The following is a 16,384-nucleotide window of genomic DNA, read 5'->3' on the forward strand; positions in this document are numbered from 1 at the left end:
CCAAAGGGTTTAGACAATCTAAAGACATTGATTATTTTGATATCTATGCCCCTGTGGCTAAGATATATTCGATTAGAATATTAATTTCATTAGTGTCAATATATAACTTCAAAATTTGTTAAATAGATGTGAAAATAGTATTTTTTTAATGGTTATTTGGATGAAGAAATTTATATAGATCAACCAAAATGTTTCCTTTTATAAGGTTAAGATAATAAATATGTAAATTAGTTAGATCATTATATAGTATAAAATAAGCCTCTAAGCAATGACATGAGAGGTTTGACAATGTTTTGTTTTCTAATGGATTTTAGTCAAATAAGATGGACAAATGCATTTATTATAAGATGATTGACAATGATATTATGATCATATGCTTATATGTGAATGATATGCTTATTATTAACAAGAGTGATTTATGCATTAAAATAATTAAAAATGTCCTATCATCTTAATTTAGTGTGAAAATTTTGGGTATATCAAATAATATTTTTGGTACAAAAATACACAGAGATGGAAACCATTTTGCATTGTCATAAAGGTCATTATATACAGAAAATTCTTAAGAAATTTTCTCATTTGTTTGATAAATTTTTAAAAGTATTCTATAATCCAAACTTTAAGCTTGATATTGATAAAAACCGATGTGTATCACAACTTAAATACTCAAGGGTTATTAGAAGTTTGATGTATGCAATACATTGCACATGTCCAAACATTACTTTTGTTATAAGCAAATTGAGTAGATATACTAGTTATCCTAATTTTGAATATCGAAAAGTAGTATCCATTGTATTAGGATATTTGGAAGGAACTAAATCGTTTACACTATACTATAGAGGAAATTCAGCTGTTATTAAAAGGTATAGTGATGCAAACTGGAATTGTGTAGATGATGCTTCTAAATCTACAAATGGATAGATTTTCACTCTTGATTTTGCTATTTTTTGGGAATCCAAGAAACAAACTTGTATAACTTATTCTACTATGGAGTTTGAGTTAGTGACTTTAGGAGTAGCAAGCAAACATGTTGAGTGGTTAAATGATTTTCTGATTAATTTGTCAATATATCTAAATTTTATGTCTCATATTTTGATTTATTGTGATAGTCAAGCCACTTTTTTACAGACATATAGCAAATCATATAATGGAAAGTTAATATATATACGTCTTAGACATAATTCTATGAGATAGTTATTAGAAGATGAAGTAATCACTGTGGATTACATTCGATCATATAAGTGTTATGTTCATATAATTAGTAAGTGAGGTTGAGTTAAATTCTTAATTGGTTTGTATAATATGTGTGTTTAATCTATATGAGTACTTAGAAGAACTCTACCTATGTGAGTGCGAAATCAGGTCACTTTTGTCAGAGTTTGGTCAACTCCTAGCACTATCATAAACTCGAGATTAACACATGACCATTAACGCGATCTAAAAGAACATTAAGATTATGATAAAGATATGTGTGAATTCTTCGATTGTGTTGTAAAATTTGTTAATTCAAAGTTTTTACATCTATTAACATCCTAATACAATTTTAAGATTTTACACCATGTGAAAATTCAAACCATACGATATTTTTACTTATGTATTAGTATCTTTGTGTAACAGCAAATAAATTTGAAAATCAAAGTTATTATTATTTATTTTAAAATAAGTGGGGGATTGCTTAGAAATATTAATATTTCTAAGGTGTTATTTTAAAATAAATAATTCTCTGAGTAGATTTTCAAATTAGACACCTTTTCATGATTATAACTATTTATTAGTTATTTAACTAATATTTTTTCAGTTGCATCTTTTGATCTTTTAACTATAATAACTACTTTTTATTTATCTAACTACTTTTTAGTTATATAATTAATTTTTAGTTATTTAGCTATTAGCATCTTTTAGTTAGTGTTTTTTTATTTTTATAAATATGGTGGTATTATTTTGGATAATTCCAAAGACCTTAGTGTTTGTTGTTACAATTAACTGTTGTTCAAATCAAGGTTCAATTTTGCAAGTTGCACATTGATTTGTGGCGGTTTTGTATCCTGAAAATATATTATTCTTATAATTTTCAATCGCAACAAGTGGATGACAAATTTGTTCAACAGATAGATTTAACTTCGTCTGGCTATTATAAGAGTGTAGCTATTTAATTTCATTATCTCCACTTTTTAATTTTCTCCAAAAATATACTCCATAATAAAGATCTTGCAATCCACTCTATAAAAAAAAATCTCATAAATAATGAACTATATTGATAAACAAACTAATATTTTATTTGTTAATTCTTACGAGTCATATTATTTCGAGATAGAATATTTTTTTCAAATGCCTAGACATGGACCGATCATCATGAAGAATTGAAGATTCTTCAAAGGGGCAATAAACAACTAGTACCATAATTCACATCTAATCATTTTCCTATTGTGCCTACAAAATATTTGTGAGTAATAATATGTTATGAATTTTTATTTCTGGATTCCATTAATAAATCTATGCATTATAGAAATAGTTACTATGGATTCCATAATGAAAGATATGTTAAAATTATGTATCATAATATTTGTATTCTTCCAATATTTTGCACTATTTAATGAGTTATAGTGTATCCATACCATCTTTTCACAATACATTACAGGTAAGTGTTAATAGTTGAATGATTATAGCAAAATAAATTAATAGCGAATGCAATGAAACTCCATAATAAAAATGTTTGTGGCAGATGTATAAAATCATTGTTCTTAGAAGTGATTGTTTGACATAATATATTAGAGATCGGCTAGTTGCCTGTAATAAAATATTCTCTGTCGAACACTCAAAGCTAATCATTTCATCAAATAGAAGCTTAACCAAATTGTAATGGTTCACTGAAACAGAACCATTTTTCCACACAAGAGATTCATTCGAAAGTTATAACATTCGGTCTATCAATTTCATATTACCCGCTAAACTCATATTTTTGCCGGAGTAATTGTTTACCGTTAACGTCTCCCTCTTTTTTATTTCCTTTTCCTTCTCATTATTTTTCTTTGCTCTAGTTTATTATTGCTATGTTTCTTGTTACCATTGTCCAAATTCCTCCATTCTTCAAATTCTTTCTTGCTCTGTTCTTTCTTATCTTTCTCTATATTCCTCCTTCCTCTAATTCTTTTTTATTAACAACTCTTTTTTTATTTGCATAGACCTTGATCCGTATACCACTATTTCGTGGTGTAATGCTACTGTTGTCTAGTGCATTAGCTGCTACCCTTTCTTGTGGTTGCTCATTCTCTATATTATTATGCGGACCACATTCACTTTTCAGCGACTCCATGGTATCACTAAGACGAGCAGTTTCTTTCTTCAAATTATCTAATACTTTCATTGCAGCATTAAATTTCTCATTAATATATTTGTAAAGCTCTTAAATTTGTATATCTACATCCTCTTAAGGTGTTGTGATGTGAATCGGGTCACATCGAATCACATCGAATCACATCAAGGAGAGATTTTGCTAAATGGATTAAGTCTAGTTATATTATCTGCTTATTTGCTTTAATTAGAGTCTTATTAGGTTAGAATTTGTTAGTTAACTAATTCAGCTCTGCGTTTTTTCGGAAAAATATTCAAAAAATATTTCACAAATGACCAAATATTACGAAACTATTTGAAAAAGATTGAAGACATCCTGATTTACAACTTCCGTATTCAAGGTTCTTTAGATTCGTACTCTATCTATGGCAGAATGAAGAATCAATCCAAGAAGAATAAGAAAGGCTGATTTAGCTAAGTCATGTTTATCTCTGGGTCATGTTTATCTCTTATGTAAGTACTTAAAGCAAGTCTAGTTAAGTCATGTAAGCCACTAAGATAAGTTCAATTAAGTCACGTAAGCCTCTAATGCGTCCTAATTCGAGTTGTATAAGTCTTTAGGGTTAGTCTAAGGCAAGTCCTAGTTCAATTTGTATAAGCCTTTAGGGTTAGTCCAAATAGGACTCATTGTACCCATGTCTATATATAGAGGGCTGGGCTTCTTTGTTGAAAATTTAAAAAATTTAAGCATTGGAAACTAATTGAGTTTAGTTATTTTTTTATCACCGCATTATCGTTTTATCGTAGCCGTTAGGTTGTCGTTATCTTTCTATGAGTTGATCTAAGTTAGAAACCCTAATTCTACCACCAACCCATAGCCACCATCACCTCCAGCAGCCACCCTACCCTACAGTCATTCACCACTACTCTTGGCCATCCGCCACCCTCCAACAACTGCCGCAATGTCAGATATTTACCGTCTTGTCCTATTATGACCTATCTCCACTATTTTATTTTTAACTTTTTATTCCAATCTTAGATTTAGGTGAGCCAGGGCCATTAGAACCCTAATTCATGATGCTATCACTACCTAAATTTTCATAATTTTTTAATATCCGAATCAGTCCAGATCTGGTTCGTAATATATTGCAACCTAGATAAATGTGAGTTCAAAAAGGGGAAAAACTCTCACTAGCAAGGAAAAATAAGGTTTTAGATAGTTTACTATTTTGGAGAAGGATTTCGAAAATAATATTCATAGATATTTTAATTTTTCCCGCTAAAGAATAGATAATTAAATTTTTTATATTTTACAAGTAATATCTTTTTACATTTAATACAAGGAGATATCATTAAAGTTGGTGCAGTGACATTTTTAGTATTTCAGAAATATTTGGATGAAGCTGCAAAAAAAAAAACTTATGGTTTGTTACATAAAATTGTAAATATATTTAGTTTAGGGTGGAAATCGCACGTTTTCTTGTATACCCTGACCCCAACAAAAAGAAAAAATAAAAAGAAAGAAAATTAAAAAAGGGAGAAATTAACAAAAATTAACAGGCGGAGCCAGAAAAAGAGGGATCTCTCCTTTTATTTTCAAAACCTTCTTAGGTTTACGCTGCTCCACTCTCCGACCACCACCACCACCACCACCACCACCGCCGCCGCCGCCCGCGACTGGAACTCCCCACACGCGATTCCAAAGCCACGAAAGACGAACGATTCTCCCAATTGGAAGCCCTAGCTTATCTAGGGTTTTGAGGAAGGGGACCGGAGATCGAACCCGTGGTCGATGGCGAGCGTGTACATACCGGTACAGAACTCGGAGGAGGAGGTTCGCGTGGCCCTCGACCAGCTTCCCCGCGACGCTACCGATATCCTCGACATTCTCAAGGCGGAGCAGGCCCCTCTCGATCTCTGGCTCATTATCGCGGTCGGTTTCTCTACCTCTCCATTTTTTCTTTTTGATGCTAAATTTGGTCGATTTTGACGCTACGATTTTTTTTTTCTTCAATGATTCTTTCCTTTTAATAGTAGCCTGCTAGTCAAGAAAAGAGCTTTCTGATTAATGGAAGAAAATAATTGGAAAGAAGAGTAATCTGAAGTTCTGCAACATATGATAATCCTTCCCTGATATGTTGTTGCTTCTGATTTGGGTCTGAAATATGCTAATATTGGTATACTGATTGCCTTGTCTATGGTTTAGTTGTAGTAGAGAAGTTTTTTTCTTCCTTCTTAACCTTCCCTTTTAATTTTTTGCATAGACATACTGATTCTTGTGTTGCATATTCATAGCATAATTACTTATATCTTCATTTTTTGGGTGATTTAGAGGGAATACTTTAAGCAAGGAAAAATTGAACAGTTTCGACAGATTTTGGAGGAAGGATCCAGTCCAGGTTTTCTTTCAATAAATTTCTTATTTTTGGATGGCATCGCTTCTTTCTATTAGAGTAGGCTCTTTCATTCTATTACTAACTCAATGCTGTATCTCTACTGCAGAAATTGACGAGTACTATGCTGATGTCAAGTATGAGCGAATTGCTATCCTAAATGCTTTGGGAGCCTATCATACTTACTTAGGAAAGATCGAGACCAGGCAACGAGAAAAGGATGAGCACTTTATTTTAGCAACTCAATATTACAACAGAGCATCAAGAATTGATAAGCTCGAACCTTCTACTTGGATTGGAAAAGGTTTCATTCTCCCAGCTCTTCTCGAAGTTATCTTTTGAGGGGTTTGATCTTTTCTCTTGTTTGCTATGACTGTGTACCATAATTTTTTATGTTGAACTTGTGTATTTATCCAGAACTAATCACGACTTCACTTTAGAGGTATGCTATTATTAAAAAATCCTTCACACTATTAAACTTGGTAGAAATAGCAAGGATACTACTTAAGTCATTCTTATGAGATATGACCTTATGACCTTTTACAAAAGACATTTTTAAACAATTACCTAAATGTTTGGAAGAGACAAATAAACAGTTACTTGATAACCTGATGTTCTTGTTGATAATAGTAGTAAAAAGTAAGAAAAAATTGCTTATATGATGCAATTTCTAGAAAAGCAGATCTAGATTTGAATGAGTTGCATATGCTTCTAGGTGTGGTAATTCTCTCGTTTGGTGTCGAGAGAGGGTGGCTACGAACTGGAGGAGTGGTGGAGAAGGGCCGTGATGGAGGTGTATAAGGAAATTTCGGAGGTGTTGGAGGAGACTTTAGATTATGGCTACTCCTAGGGCTAAAATTAGCTGATTCATTTCGTAATGAGTAAAACAGCTGCACACCATAATTTATAGGTGGCTAACTCCAAAATAAGCTGTTTAACCCTCATCTGGACTGACTAAAGCAAACTTAGACCAACTAGGTCTAATAAGCAAATGCAACAGACCATTAGGTCTTAATTGAACGACTTAAAGGAAATAAGCAAATCTAAGATAGATAGTGCATAAGTCTAATAGCAGGTCAAGTGATTTTGCTTGGTTAGGCTAGATCAGCTTGGGCTTGGGTCATAACACTCCACCACACTTCCATTCACCTTGTCCTCAAGGTGAATATTCTGGAAAGCGTTGCATCAGCTTTGACTCCAACTCCCATGTCGGGTCCTTAGCTAGTCCACCGATCCACTCCACTAGGACTTGGGTCTCAAGTCGACCTCCCACCGTATCCTTCGCTTGGCTAGAGTCCGAAGTGGAACCGGATCATGGTTTTCTGTGATAGGCTCAGGAAGTCGTTCCAGCACGACCTTCTTAGCTCCAACTCGCACTCGTTGAGCCGACACATGAAATACAGGATGTATCCTCACATCATTGGGCAAGTCCAATTTGTATACTACCTCACTAATTTGCTCCACAACCTGGTATGGACCGAAGTTACGGTGAGCTAATTTTTAGTTGGACACTGGTCGAACTGAGATTTGGCGATATGGTTGTAGTTTGACAAAGACCCAATCTCATACAACAAAAACTTGATCCGTGTGTTTGCGATCATAAGCTTGACACATCTGATTTTGAGCTCGAGTTAGATTTTGTTTCAATTTTCTGAGTTGCTCATCCTGTTCCATTAGAGCTTCTTCTACTTCTATCCTCTCTGAACGCCGTTCTGGAAGATATGCCAGAAGAGTGGGTGGTTGTCTTCCGTAGACAGCTTCAAAGGGCGTGACACCAGTAGCAGAATGGTGGCCGGTGTTGTATGCCCACTCCGCCCATGAGAGGAATTCCAGCCATTTTCGTGGTTGCTCGCCAGCGTAGCAACGTAGATATTGCTCCAAGCAACAATTAACTCTTTCAGTTTGCCCATTAGTTTGAGGATGTGATGTGGGCATCATCTTCAATTTGATCAAAATAAAGTTGCTTGAGTCCAATCTTAGTCTAATTGATCTAATTAGGCTCAACTTATTTTCACATTTAATTTGTTGAGTTAATTTTTAATTCAAATAATCAATTGATAGATATGGTAAGCTTATATGCGGGGGATGTCTGTATTGAGTTATTACCTAAATTGGGTTAGTCAATTTAGGTAAGACCTAATCAATTAGGATCCTATTAGAAAATGAATTCCTATTAGAATCTCAATTGATAGTTATGGTAAGCTTATATGTGGGGGGATGTCTACATTGATTTATTACCTAAATTGGGTTAGTCAATTTAGGTAAGATGATCAATTAGAGTCCTATTAGGAAATAAGTCCCTATTAGAATCAGCTAGAATCAAAGTTGTTAACCTATTTAAGGGTTATTGCATGAGAAACAAGGGACGATTGGAATAAGATTTATTTGAAATCTCTCATTTTCTCCTGCAGTCTTTTTCTTCTTCTTCTTCTTCTTCTTCTTCTTCTCTCTCTCCTATTCCATCTTAAGATTCTTCTCTAATCTCTTCTACTTTCACTCTAAACCTCTCTCATTCAATCTCTACTTTTCATTGGTTACTTGCTGTTGTCCGAAGATTTCAATAATAAAAGAGAATCTTTGGGTGCTCGGACGTGAAGAAGACTTTGTTTCAAAGTAAAAGCACTACTATTCCATTTATTGGTAAACCTAAACTCTAAGGATGACTTAACGCGATAAAATACGCATACTTGCTGAGGTGATCAACTACAACCATGATCACAGATTTTCTCTGAATCGTTAGGCCTTCGATGAAATCAAGTGAGAGGTCCTCCCAGATTTGATCTGGTATAGGCAAAGGCTGCAGCAAGCCAGGGGGGTATCCTTTTTCATCCCTGTCCATCTACAGCTGCGTTTAAGACGGAGTTAAGTTCTAGTCATACATTCATGGCCACCTGCTAGAGAGTAATGGAAGTAGTTGATTAAATCTCTTCTAAGTTCAGCATTTGTAGGCACCATAATGCGACCTTGGATCAGAATCAGGCCATCTCTCATGGTGTGGCTCGGTTCAGCTTGATTTTGCTCAATTTGAAGTTCGATCTTCTGGAGCTCTAAGTCTTCTTTAGTGGCAGTCTTGATTATGTCCAAGAGAGGAAATGTTGGACCAGACAAGGTTGCTAGTTCAGTCGGTTCTAGTTGCCTTGGTAGAGCATCTGCAATACCATTTTTCACGCCCTTCTTGTAGACCAAGTCATATTTATACCCAAGTAACTTGGCTAACCATTTTTGCTGTGCTGGAGTATGGATTCGTTGTCCTAGGAGGTATGGCAGCGACAACTGATCAGTGCGCACGGCGCCCAAGTAGATAAGGTCTCCACTTCTCAATTGCATGAACCACAGCTAACATCTCGCGCTCATAGGTGCTGAGATGCCCGATTTCTCTAATTCACGTATGCTATTGGTCTTCCTTCCTGCATCAAAACCGTTCCTAGACCTATCCCCAATGCATCACATTCCACCACGAAGGTCTTAGTAAAGGCGAGTAAGACAAGGACCGGGTCTTCCTTCCTGCATCAAAACCGTTCCTAGACCTATCCCCAATGCATCACATTCCACCACGAAGGTCTTAGTAAAGGCGGGTAAGACAAGGACTGGTGCACTTGTCATAGCTCGTTTCAGTTCTAGAAATGCAAATTTAGCTTTTTCACTCCAATTGAACCCGTTCTTGCGCAGGAGTGCAGTCAAAGGTGCCGCGATTTGTCCATATCCCTGAACAACCTGTCGATAGTATCGTTCAAGCCAAGAAACCCTCTAAGCTCCTTGGGTGTTCTCGGCTTAGGCCAGCTCACCATGGTCGTTATCTTCTCCGAATCTGCCTCTACACCATTGGCTGGGATTATATGCCCTAGATAATCAACTCGAGGCTAAGCCCAGGTGCATTTACTACTCTTGATTCGAAGGCCATGCGAGTCCAAGATCCCCATAACTGTGTGTAGGTGGTCCATTTGCTCCTCTCGGGTTCTGCTATAGATGAGAATATCGTCAAAGAAAATTAGAACATACTGCCTTAGTAGGGGACGGAACACATCATTCATTAGCCCTTGAAACGTCGCTGGGGCATTGGTGAGACCGAAGGGCATCACGAGGAACTCGTAATGTCCATCATGAGTCTTGAATGCTGTCTTGTAAATGTCTTCCGCTCGGATTCGGATTTGGTGGTATCCTACGCACAAATCTAGTTTGGTGAAGGTTGTTGCACCCGCCAACTCATCTAGGAGCTTCTCAATGGCCGAAATGGGGTATCGATCTTTGATGGTGATTGAGTTGAGGGCGCAATAATCCACACAGAATCGCCATGAATTGTCCTTCTTGCGCACAAGAAGTACTGGTGAAGAGTAGGCGCTATGGCTCGGTTAGAGTGGCTGGTTTGTGGTGGAAGGAGACGGGTTGGGCAGATCAAGGGATCATCTAACCAGATCAAACCGTTTCTTTTTTCTTTTTTCCTCTCTTTACTATATAGCCGTTGTTTTTGTTACGGAGATATTTAGCTTTGGTTAACTCTGGCTATGCAGATTTAACTCTGTCGAACTCTTGCAAACTTCGGTATATAATTTTTAATTTTATTTCTTTCTCAGTTTTTTTCATTTATTCCATTTTCTCTCTTTTTCATCTTTCTTCTTCTTCACTGCACTAAAGTTTTTCTTTCTTTTGTTTAGTTTTCTTTCACTCGCTTTTTCTCTAATCTCTTCTTTGCAGTGCTCATTGCACTATAATTTTTCTTTCTTTATTTTCTTATTTTTTTCATTTTCTCTAAATTATTAGATATTTTTCTATATTTTTAAGTAATATTTTGAATTTATATAATTAAAAAAAGTCTGATATGATCCAGGCGACCGATATGGCCGATCCGGCCGATATGCATTGTTTTTTTAGAAGGCTGATCTCGATTTTGCAAATCTTGGGTATCACCATTTCTAAAATCTAAATCGTAATTACTATAGCATTAATATGCAAAAATGTTATGTAGCTGTAATTAATGAAATCAGAGTTTAAAGGTCGAAGTATCGATGTAGTGAATTTTTTAAACTTGCTCCTGTGCAGGACAACTTTGTGTGGCCAAAGGCGAAATAGAGCAAGCATTCAACTCTTTCAAAATTGTGCTGGGTGATAACCCTAATAATGTACCTGCTCTTCTTGGTCAGGTACTTTTGTTTTGTATAGTTAGTTCTTTTGTGTTGCAGTTATATTATCTAGCTTTTTTAAAACATAGGGTACATGGTAATATACTTGGATTGAAGTTTCAGTTGGTCCCAATCCGTATTTGCTGAAAAAGAATAGGTCGGTACAGTTAATCCCCGATCCAGTTCATCCAAAATGGATGGCCGTTATGGCCGACATATATTATTTTTTCGGTCGATTCTGAAACCAATGCTTAGAACGTTGGTTTTATGCTTATATATATTTTTAATTTCTTCATATAGTGAAATCTTCTTTCCATATCACTACTTCCAATATTCATTCAGGCTTTATTTCCTTGCTTTAAACTTTCGCCCACCTCTCTAGTTACTTGTCCCTCTAGCAACTTGTGTCAGACAACAAAGTTGTTTGATGTGGTAGTTTGTGATCTTTCATTATCATTATTGGCCAAATGGATAACCTCCTTAATTCATCCTGATCACTTAGCTGCTGAGCAATGTCCATTTTTTCCCTTTGAAGTTCCTCTCTTAGCTCATGATTGGATGATTGTTTGATCTTGCTGCATCATGGAAGCCCTCCATCAATATCTGAGATTTCCCGGTTAGTGACTGGGCTGTGGTCATTTTCTTAGGCTACATTCGAGTTGAAATTTTCCATGCTGAAGCCTTTGCTGGTTTTGGGCTGCCATTAGGGCTGTATGATTTTCTTCTAGTATACTAGGCCGACCCTAGCACTGGCCCTGCAAATTGACCCCGCCTAGTGCTTAATCATATTTATCATTATATCCAAGTTCTTAAATCACTTTCTTGTTTTTTCTTTTTCCTTTTGAATCATATGATTCTAAAGATCATTTGAGTCTAGCTAGCTCTGCTTGTTATTTTTGAGCTATCATTTAGATTTTTCTTCTAATACTTCATTTGTCTTTTCTTGGTAAATTGACCTTGGTATTGAATCTTGATTAGCTTCTTTTATCTTCTTCCTCCTAGGGAGGAGCTTAACAGAGAGCAGATTAACCTACTCTAATGTTAACCTGGAATCTTGGATTGTCATTGCTGTACTAAATAGATAAATGTTCCATACTTTTTCTGAATTCTATAGTTATGGTCTTTGCTCTGATATTGATTTGAAAAAAGAGATTGCTTTAGTTTAGTGTTCACTAAACTAGTTTAAAGAAATTCGTACACTTATTCTAAACACTACCTTAGGTCTCGTTTACTTTAGGAATAAGGTCAATTCTAAAATATATATTCCTCTTTGGTATTTCTGAGGTCTTTATTTTAAAAATAATTATTCTTATATTCATTTGTATTATGGAATAAGAGTGTAATAATTACTTATAATGTGATATAAAGTGAAGAAAAAGATGGAAAAATGTGTTTTTCATATGAAGTTATCATGAATACCCTTTGACTTGATATAAAATAAGTTGATGAGATAGATATCAAGGGAAAATTAGTAATTGAGTTAGTGTGATATAAGATGTGATTTTGATGAATAGTATTTGTATTGTAGAATTAGGTTATTATGATGTTTAGCTGTTATTTTAGAATAAGGAGTTGTATTCTAGAATATGAAAATGTTACTCCCTGAAGTGAACGAGGTTTTAAGAATAAGGTCAATTTTAAAATAGATATTCCTCTTTGTTATTCTCAAATGAGGTCTTTATTTTAGGAATAATTATTCTTATGTTTACCTGTATTTTATAATAAGGATGCGATAATTACCTTTGATGTAATATAAAGTGAAGGAAAAGATGAGAAAAATATATTTTATTTTTTGTGAAATATCATGAATACCTTTGATTTGGAATAAAGTAGATTGTTGAGATAGATATCAGGGGTAAATTAGTAATTTAGTTGGTGTATAGTATAAGATGCAATTTTAATGAATAATATTTGTATTCTAGAATGATATTATCATGATGTAACTATTATTCTAGCATAAGGAATTGTATTCCAGAATAAGGAGTTGTATTTCAGAATAAGATTATTTCTAAAGTGAATGGAGGCTTAGAGTTTCCAGCAATAAAAGACTAACATAATCTGATTTTATATTTCTTCACAATATTTTTACATTTTTTCTCAAGAAATCTATTGTATAAATTGAAAGTTTATGATAATTTTTGTGTTGCAGGCTTGTGTTGATTTTATTAGTGGGGAGAAGCAAGAGCAACACAAGAAATCTCTGGAGTTATATAAGAGTTCTTTAGAGTTATACAAGGTTCAACACCTTTTTGATTCTAAGTTTTAACTGAAGTAATTTCTGCTTCCATTCATTAATTGGATGCATGTTCACTTACTTTAAAATTGGCCAGAGGGCATTGCGAGCGTATCCTACTTGCCCTGCATCTGTGAGGCTTGGTATAGGTCTCTGTCGTTACAGACTTGGTCAGTTTGAAAAAGCTCGACAGGCTTTTCAGCGAGTTTTACAGGCAAGTTAAAACATTTATATGTTGCAAATACATAGCACTATGATCCTCACATGATATCTTGTGCTAACTTGATTTTCTAATTTTGAATCAATCAAATCATACAGCTAGAACCAGAAAATGTTGAAGCTCTTGTGGCTCTAGCAATCATGGATTTGCAAACAAATCAAGGTAATATCACCATGGGAGTTGTTTTTTATTGGTAGAAGTTTCACACATGTTAAATTTTTTCCTTGTATAATTATTGGCTTCTGAATTTGTTATTTTTTTTCATGCGGCATTTATAGCTTCTGGAATTCGGAGAGGAATGGTCAAAATGCAAAGAGCTTTTGAAATATACCCTTACTGTTCAATGGCACTGAACTATCTGGCAAATCACTTTTTCTTCACCGGTCAACATTTTCTGGTTGAGCAGTTGACTGAAACTGCTCTTGCTGTGAGCAATCATAAATTAACAAAATCGCATTCTTACTACAACCTGGCGAGATCCTACCATAGCAAGGTGAAACAATTAATACTATGGAAAGAATAACTGAATATTTCTTTAATTTCATTTCTTTTCTTTTATATATTATTTAATTCTTGTATGCCTAGTAAACACATATCTTAATTTTTGTTAAACTGCAAATGTAGAGAGACTATGAGAAGGCTGGCCGCTATTATATGGCATCTGTCAAAGAGATCATCAGTAAACCGCAAGACTTTATCCTGCCCTATTATGGTGCGTCATTACATAATTTCTCTGCAGCACTTTTGTTCTTGAGAAATACATGGTCTCATATGTCTACATAATCCCACACTAGGTCATCTTGTATTATATAATAGAAGAAATTTTGGTTTTACCTTCCTACATTTTGTCTAGACTTACATATGACGGAAGTGTATGAAATATCAGATATTAGTTGCAGACTTGCAGTCTTCTTTTAGGTGGTGCCTACCATTGTTCTGTAGATTTGCCTTAAAGATATTGCTATAATTTATTACCAAAGAAAGAGTAAAAGACTAAGTTCTGTAGTTCATGCTTGTTTTATTCTTTAAAATATATAGTAATATTACTCATCTAGTGGGATTCTTGAGCCAAATGATTGTTACCCAAGGTTTATGGTAAGTGGTAACCAATGTGGACAACCCCTAACTGGCGTCAAAGATGGATCGATGGTTCCTCTAAATTAGATATTGCTTATGTGTACGTCTTATGTTTAATCATCCCTCAACCATAAAAATATGCATTTATTTGGAGTGTTGTTTAGTTCCTTTAGTGGCAGACATTGGATTTTCTGTTCAAATGCATGAAGGACATCGAAAACCTGAGAAGTTGAAAACAAGATCAATTATCAAGAATATAAATATCCAATTTCCTTAGGATGAGATAACTGGTAGAAATACCTCTTCCTTCACTTCACTTACTGTCAGTTCTGGCTAGAATTCTCTCCCTTTCAGAATGCACCAAAATAGTATCTCTAATGACAAATTCTTTCTCCTTTGGTTGTTGATAATGCTGTCTGTCTTTTGGATGTTTTGGTATGTAGTTTTTGAAGAATTTTGTTATGAATATAACAAAGTTGTTAGATATGTTCCTATACCATCAGTACATCAACGTAAGGCATTGATGATTCATTTAGGAAGTAGGAACTGGTACAATCACATAAAAGATCAAAGAGGATTTTCCCCTCAGATGATTATTCATGGACTAAGGATGTAAGTTCTAGAGAGATGGTCTTTCTCTCTTTAAAGCTCAAACAGCTTAATATATTGTATTGTCATCGATTATCCATTTTACTTTATCATTTTCTTAGTGGAGAACTACTTGATAGTTTTGAAATTTCAAGGGATATAGGATTCATAGTCTAACTAGGTTTAGATTATGGTTCCAAGTTTCGGTCGATCTCGAGTGGGATCGACTAAAACGGATCAGGATCGGTCATACCACTGGTTTTGGCCATAGTATCGGACCGGATCGGCTGATCCCGCAGATACGGGCTCTCCTTCTCTCTTCTTTTTCTAATTTTTTTTTTCACTTCTCTCACCGGTGCCCTATCTTTCTCATTTCTCTCTACTCTCTCCCTTGTCTCCCTCTCTTTTCTTCTTCCTCTCCTTTCTCCACTCTCTCTCGTCTCTCTCTCTCTTCTTCAATCTCTGTTATTGCAACAGAAAGTATGCTGTAGTAACAAAGAGTGAGATAGAGACGAGAAAGAGTGGAGAGTGAGAGAGAGATAGAGTGAGGAAGAGATTGAGAGGGAGTAATACAGAGAGAGAGAGAGAGAGGGAGGAACAGATTGAGAAGGAAAGAGAAGAAATGAAAAAAAAAAGAGAAAAAAATTACCTTGCGATAGTAAGAGAGAGGGAGGAAGAGAGAGATTGAGAGAGAAAGAGAGAGAGAAAGAGGAGGGAGAGAGAAGAAATAAAAAAATAAAATTTGCCTTGTGGCAATAAAAGAGAAAGAAGGTAAAGAGAAGAAATGAAAGAAATTAGAAAAAAATAAATTTACTTTAGCAGTAATAGAGAAAGGGAGGAAAAGAAGAGAGAGAAGGGGAAAGAGAAAGGAGAGCCAACTCGGTATTTATTAAATTTTTGAATAAGTCAATGTAATTTTTAGGTTTTAGACTTTATATATGAATAGCTATTATTTTTTTATCATTCCCATATTTTTAAATAATATTTAGAATTTATATGATTAAAAGATAGTTCGATTCGATACGAGCGGCCGATACAGCCGATACGACCAATATGATTGATACGTATTATTTTTCTAGATGGCCGATCCCGATCCTGATACCGAGTTTTGGAACCTTGGTTTAGATAGATATGAAAAGAAAAAAATAGAACCAAGTAGGAAAACTAAAGTCGAAAATAAGTAGGAAAAAGGAAACCAATTTAGTAGGAAAAATTACGATAAAGACCATAACATATTTTTTTGAACATGGAAAATCTTTCTCAGTCTAGAGGAATAAAATCACAGATTCATCCAAATTAGATCAATTTATTTCACTAAGTTTTAGAAACAAGATTTATAGATGGCTTGAAGCTCTATGCAAACATCCTTATCATTCTCTCTTTCAATCTGCCTCTGTGGAAGAGACATTTCATAAGAATCATCAGTAGATATGAAGGAAACAATAATAGCAATATAATTAACCTT

At 34.7% G+C, this 16,384-nt stretch overlaps 1 protein-coding gene across 1 annotated transcript in view; it reads left to right on the top strand.

Annotated features, from left to right (window-relative positions):
* Positions 1–4,826: 4,826 nt before the first annotated feature.
* Positions 4,827–16,384, top strand: part of LOC140798821 (protein CTR9 homolog) — a 34,123-nt gene continuing 22,565 nt past the window's right edge. The window contains exons 1-9 of the mRNA XM_073152896.1: positions 4,827–5,224; positions 5,624–5,690; positions 5,794–5,988; positions 10,722–10,822; positions 12,951–13,037; positions 13,132–13,248; positions 13,353–13,416; positions 13,533–13,747; positions 13,879–13,966. Coding sequence (XP_073008997.1) covers positions 5,084–5,224; positions 5,624–5,690; positions 5,794–5,988; positions 10,722–10,822; positions 12,951–13,037; positions 13,132–13,248; positions 13,353–13,416; positions 13,533–13,747; positions 13,879–13,966 — 1,075 coding nt within the window. The 5' untranslated portion in view covers positions 4,827–5,083. The remainder of the gene's footprint in view (positions 5,225–5,623; positions 5,691–5,793; positions 5,989–10,721; positions 10,823–12,950; positions 13,038–13,131; positions 13,249–13,352; positions 13,417–13,532; positions 13,748–13,878; positions 13,967–16,384) is intronic.

Source organism: Typha latifolia, chromosome 12 (assembly GCF_019914945.1).
Source record: "Typha latifolia isolate L0001 chromosome 12, TyphaL0001v2, whole genome shotgun sequence".
Lineage (NCBI taxonomy): Eukaryota > Viridiplantae > Streptophyta > Magnoliopsida > Poales > Typhaceae > Typha > Typha latifolia.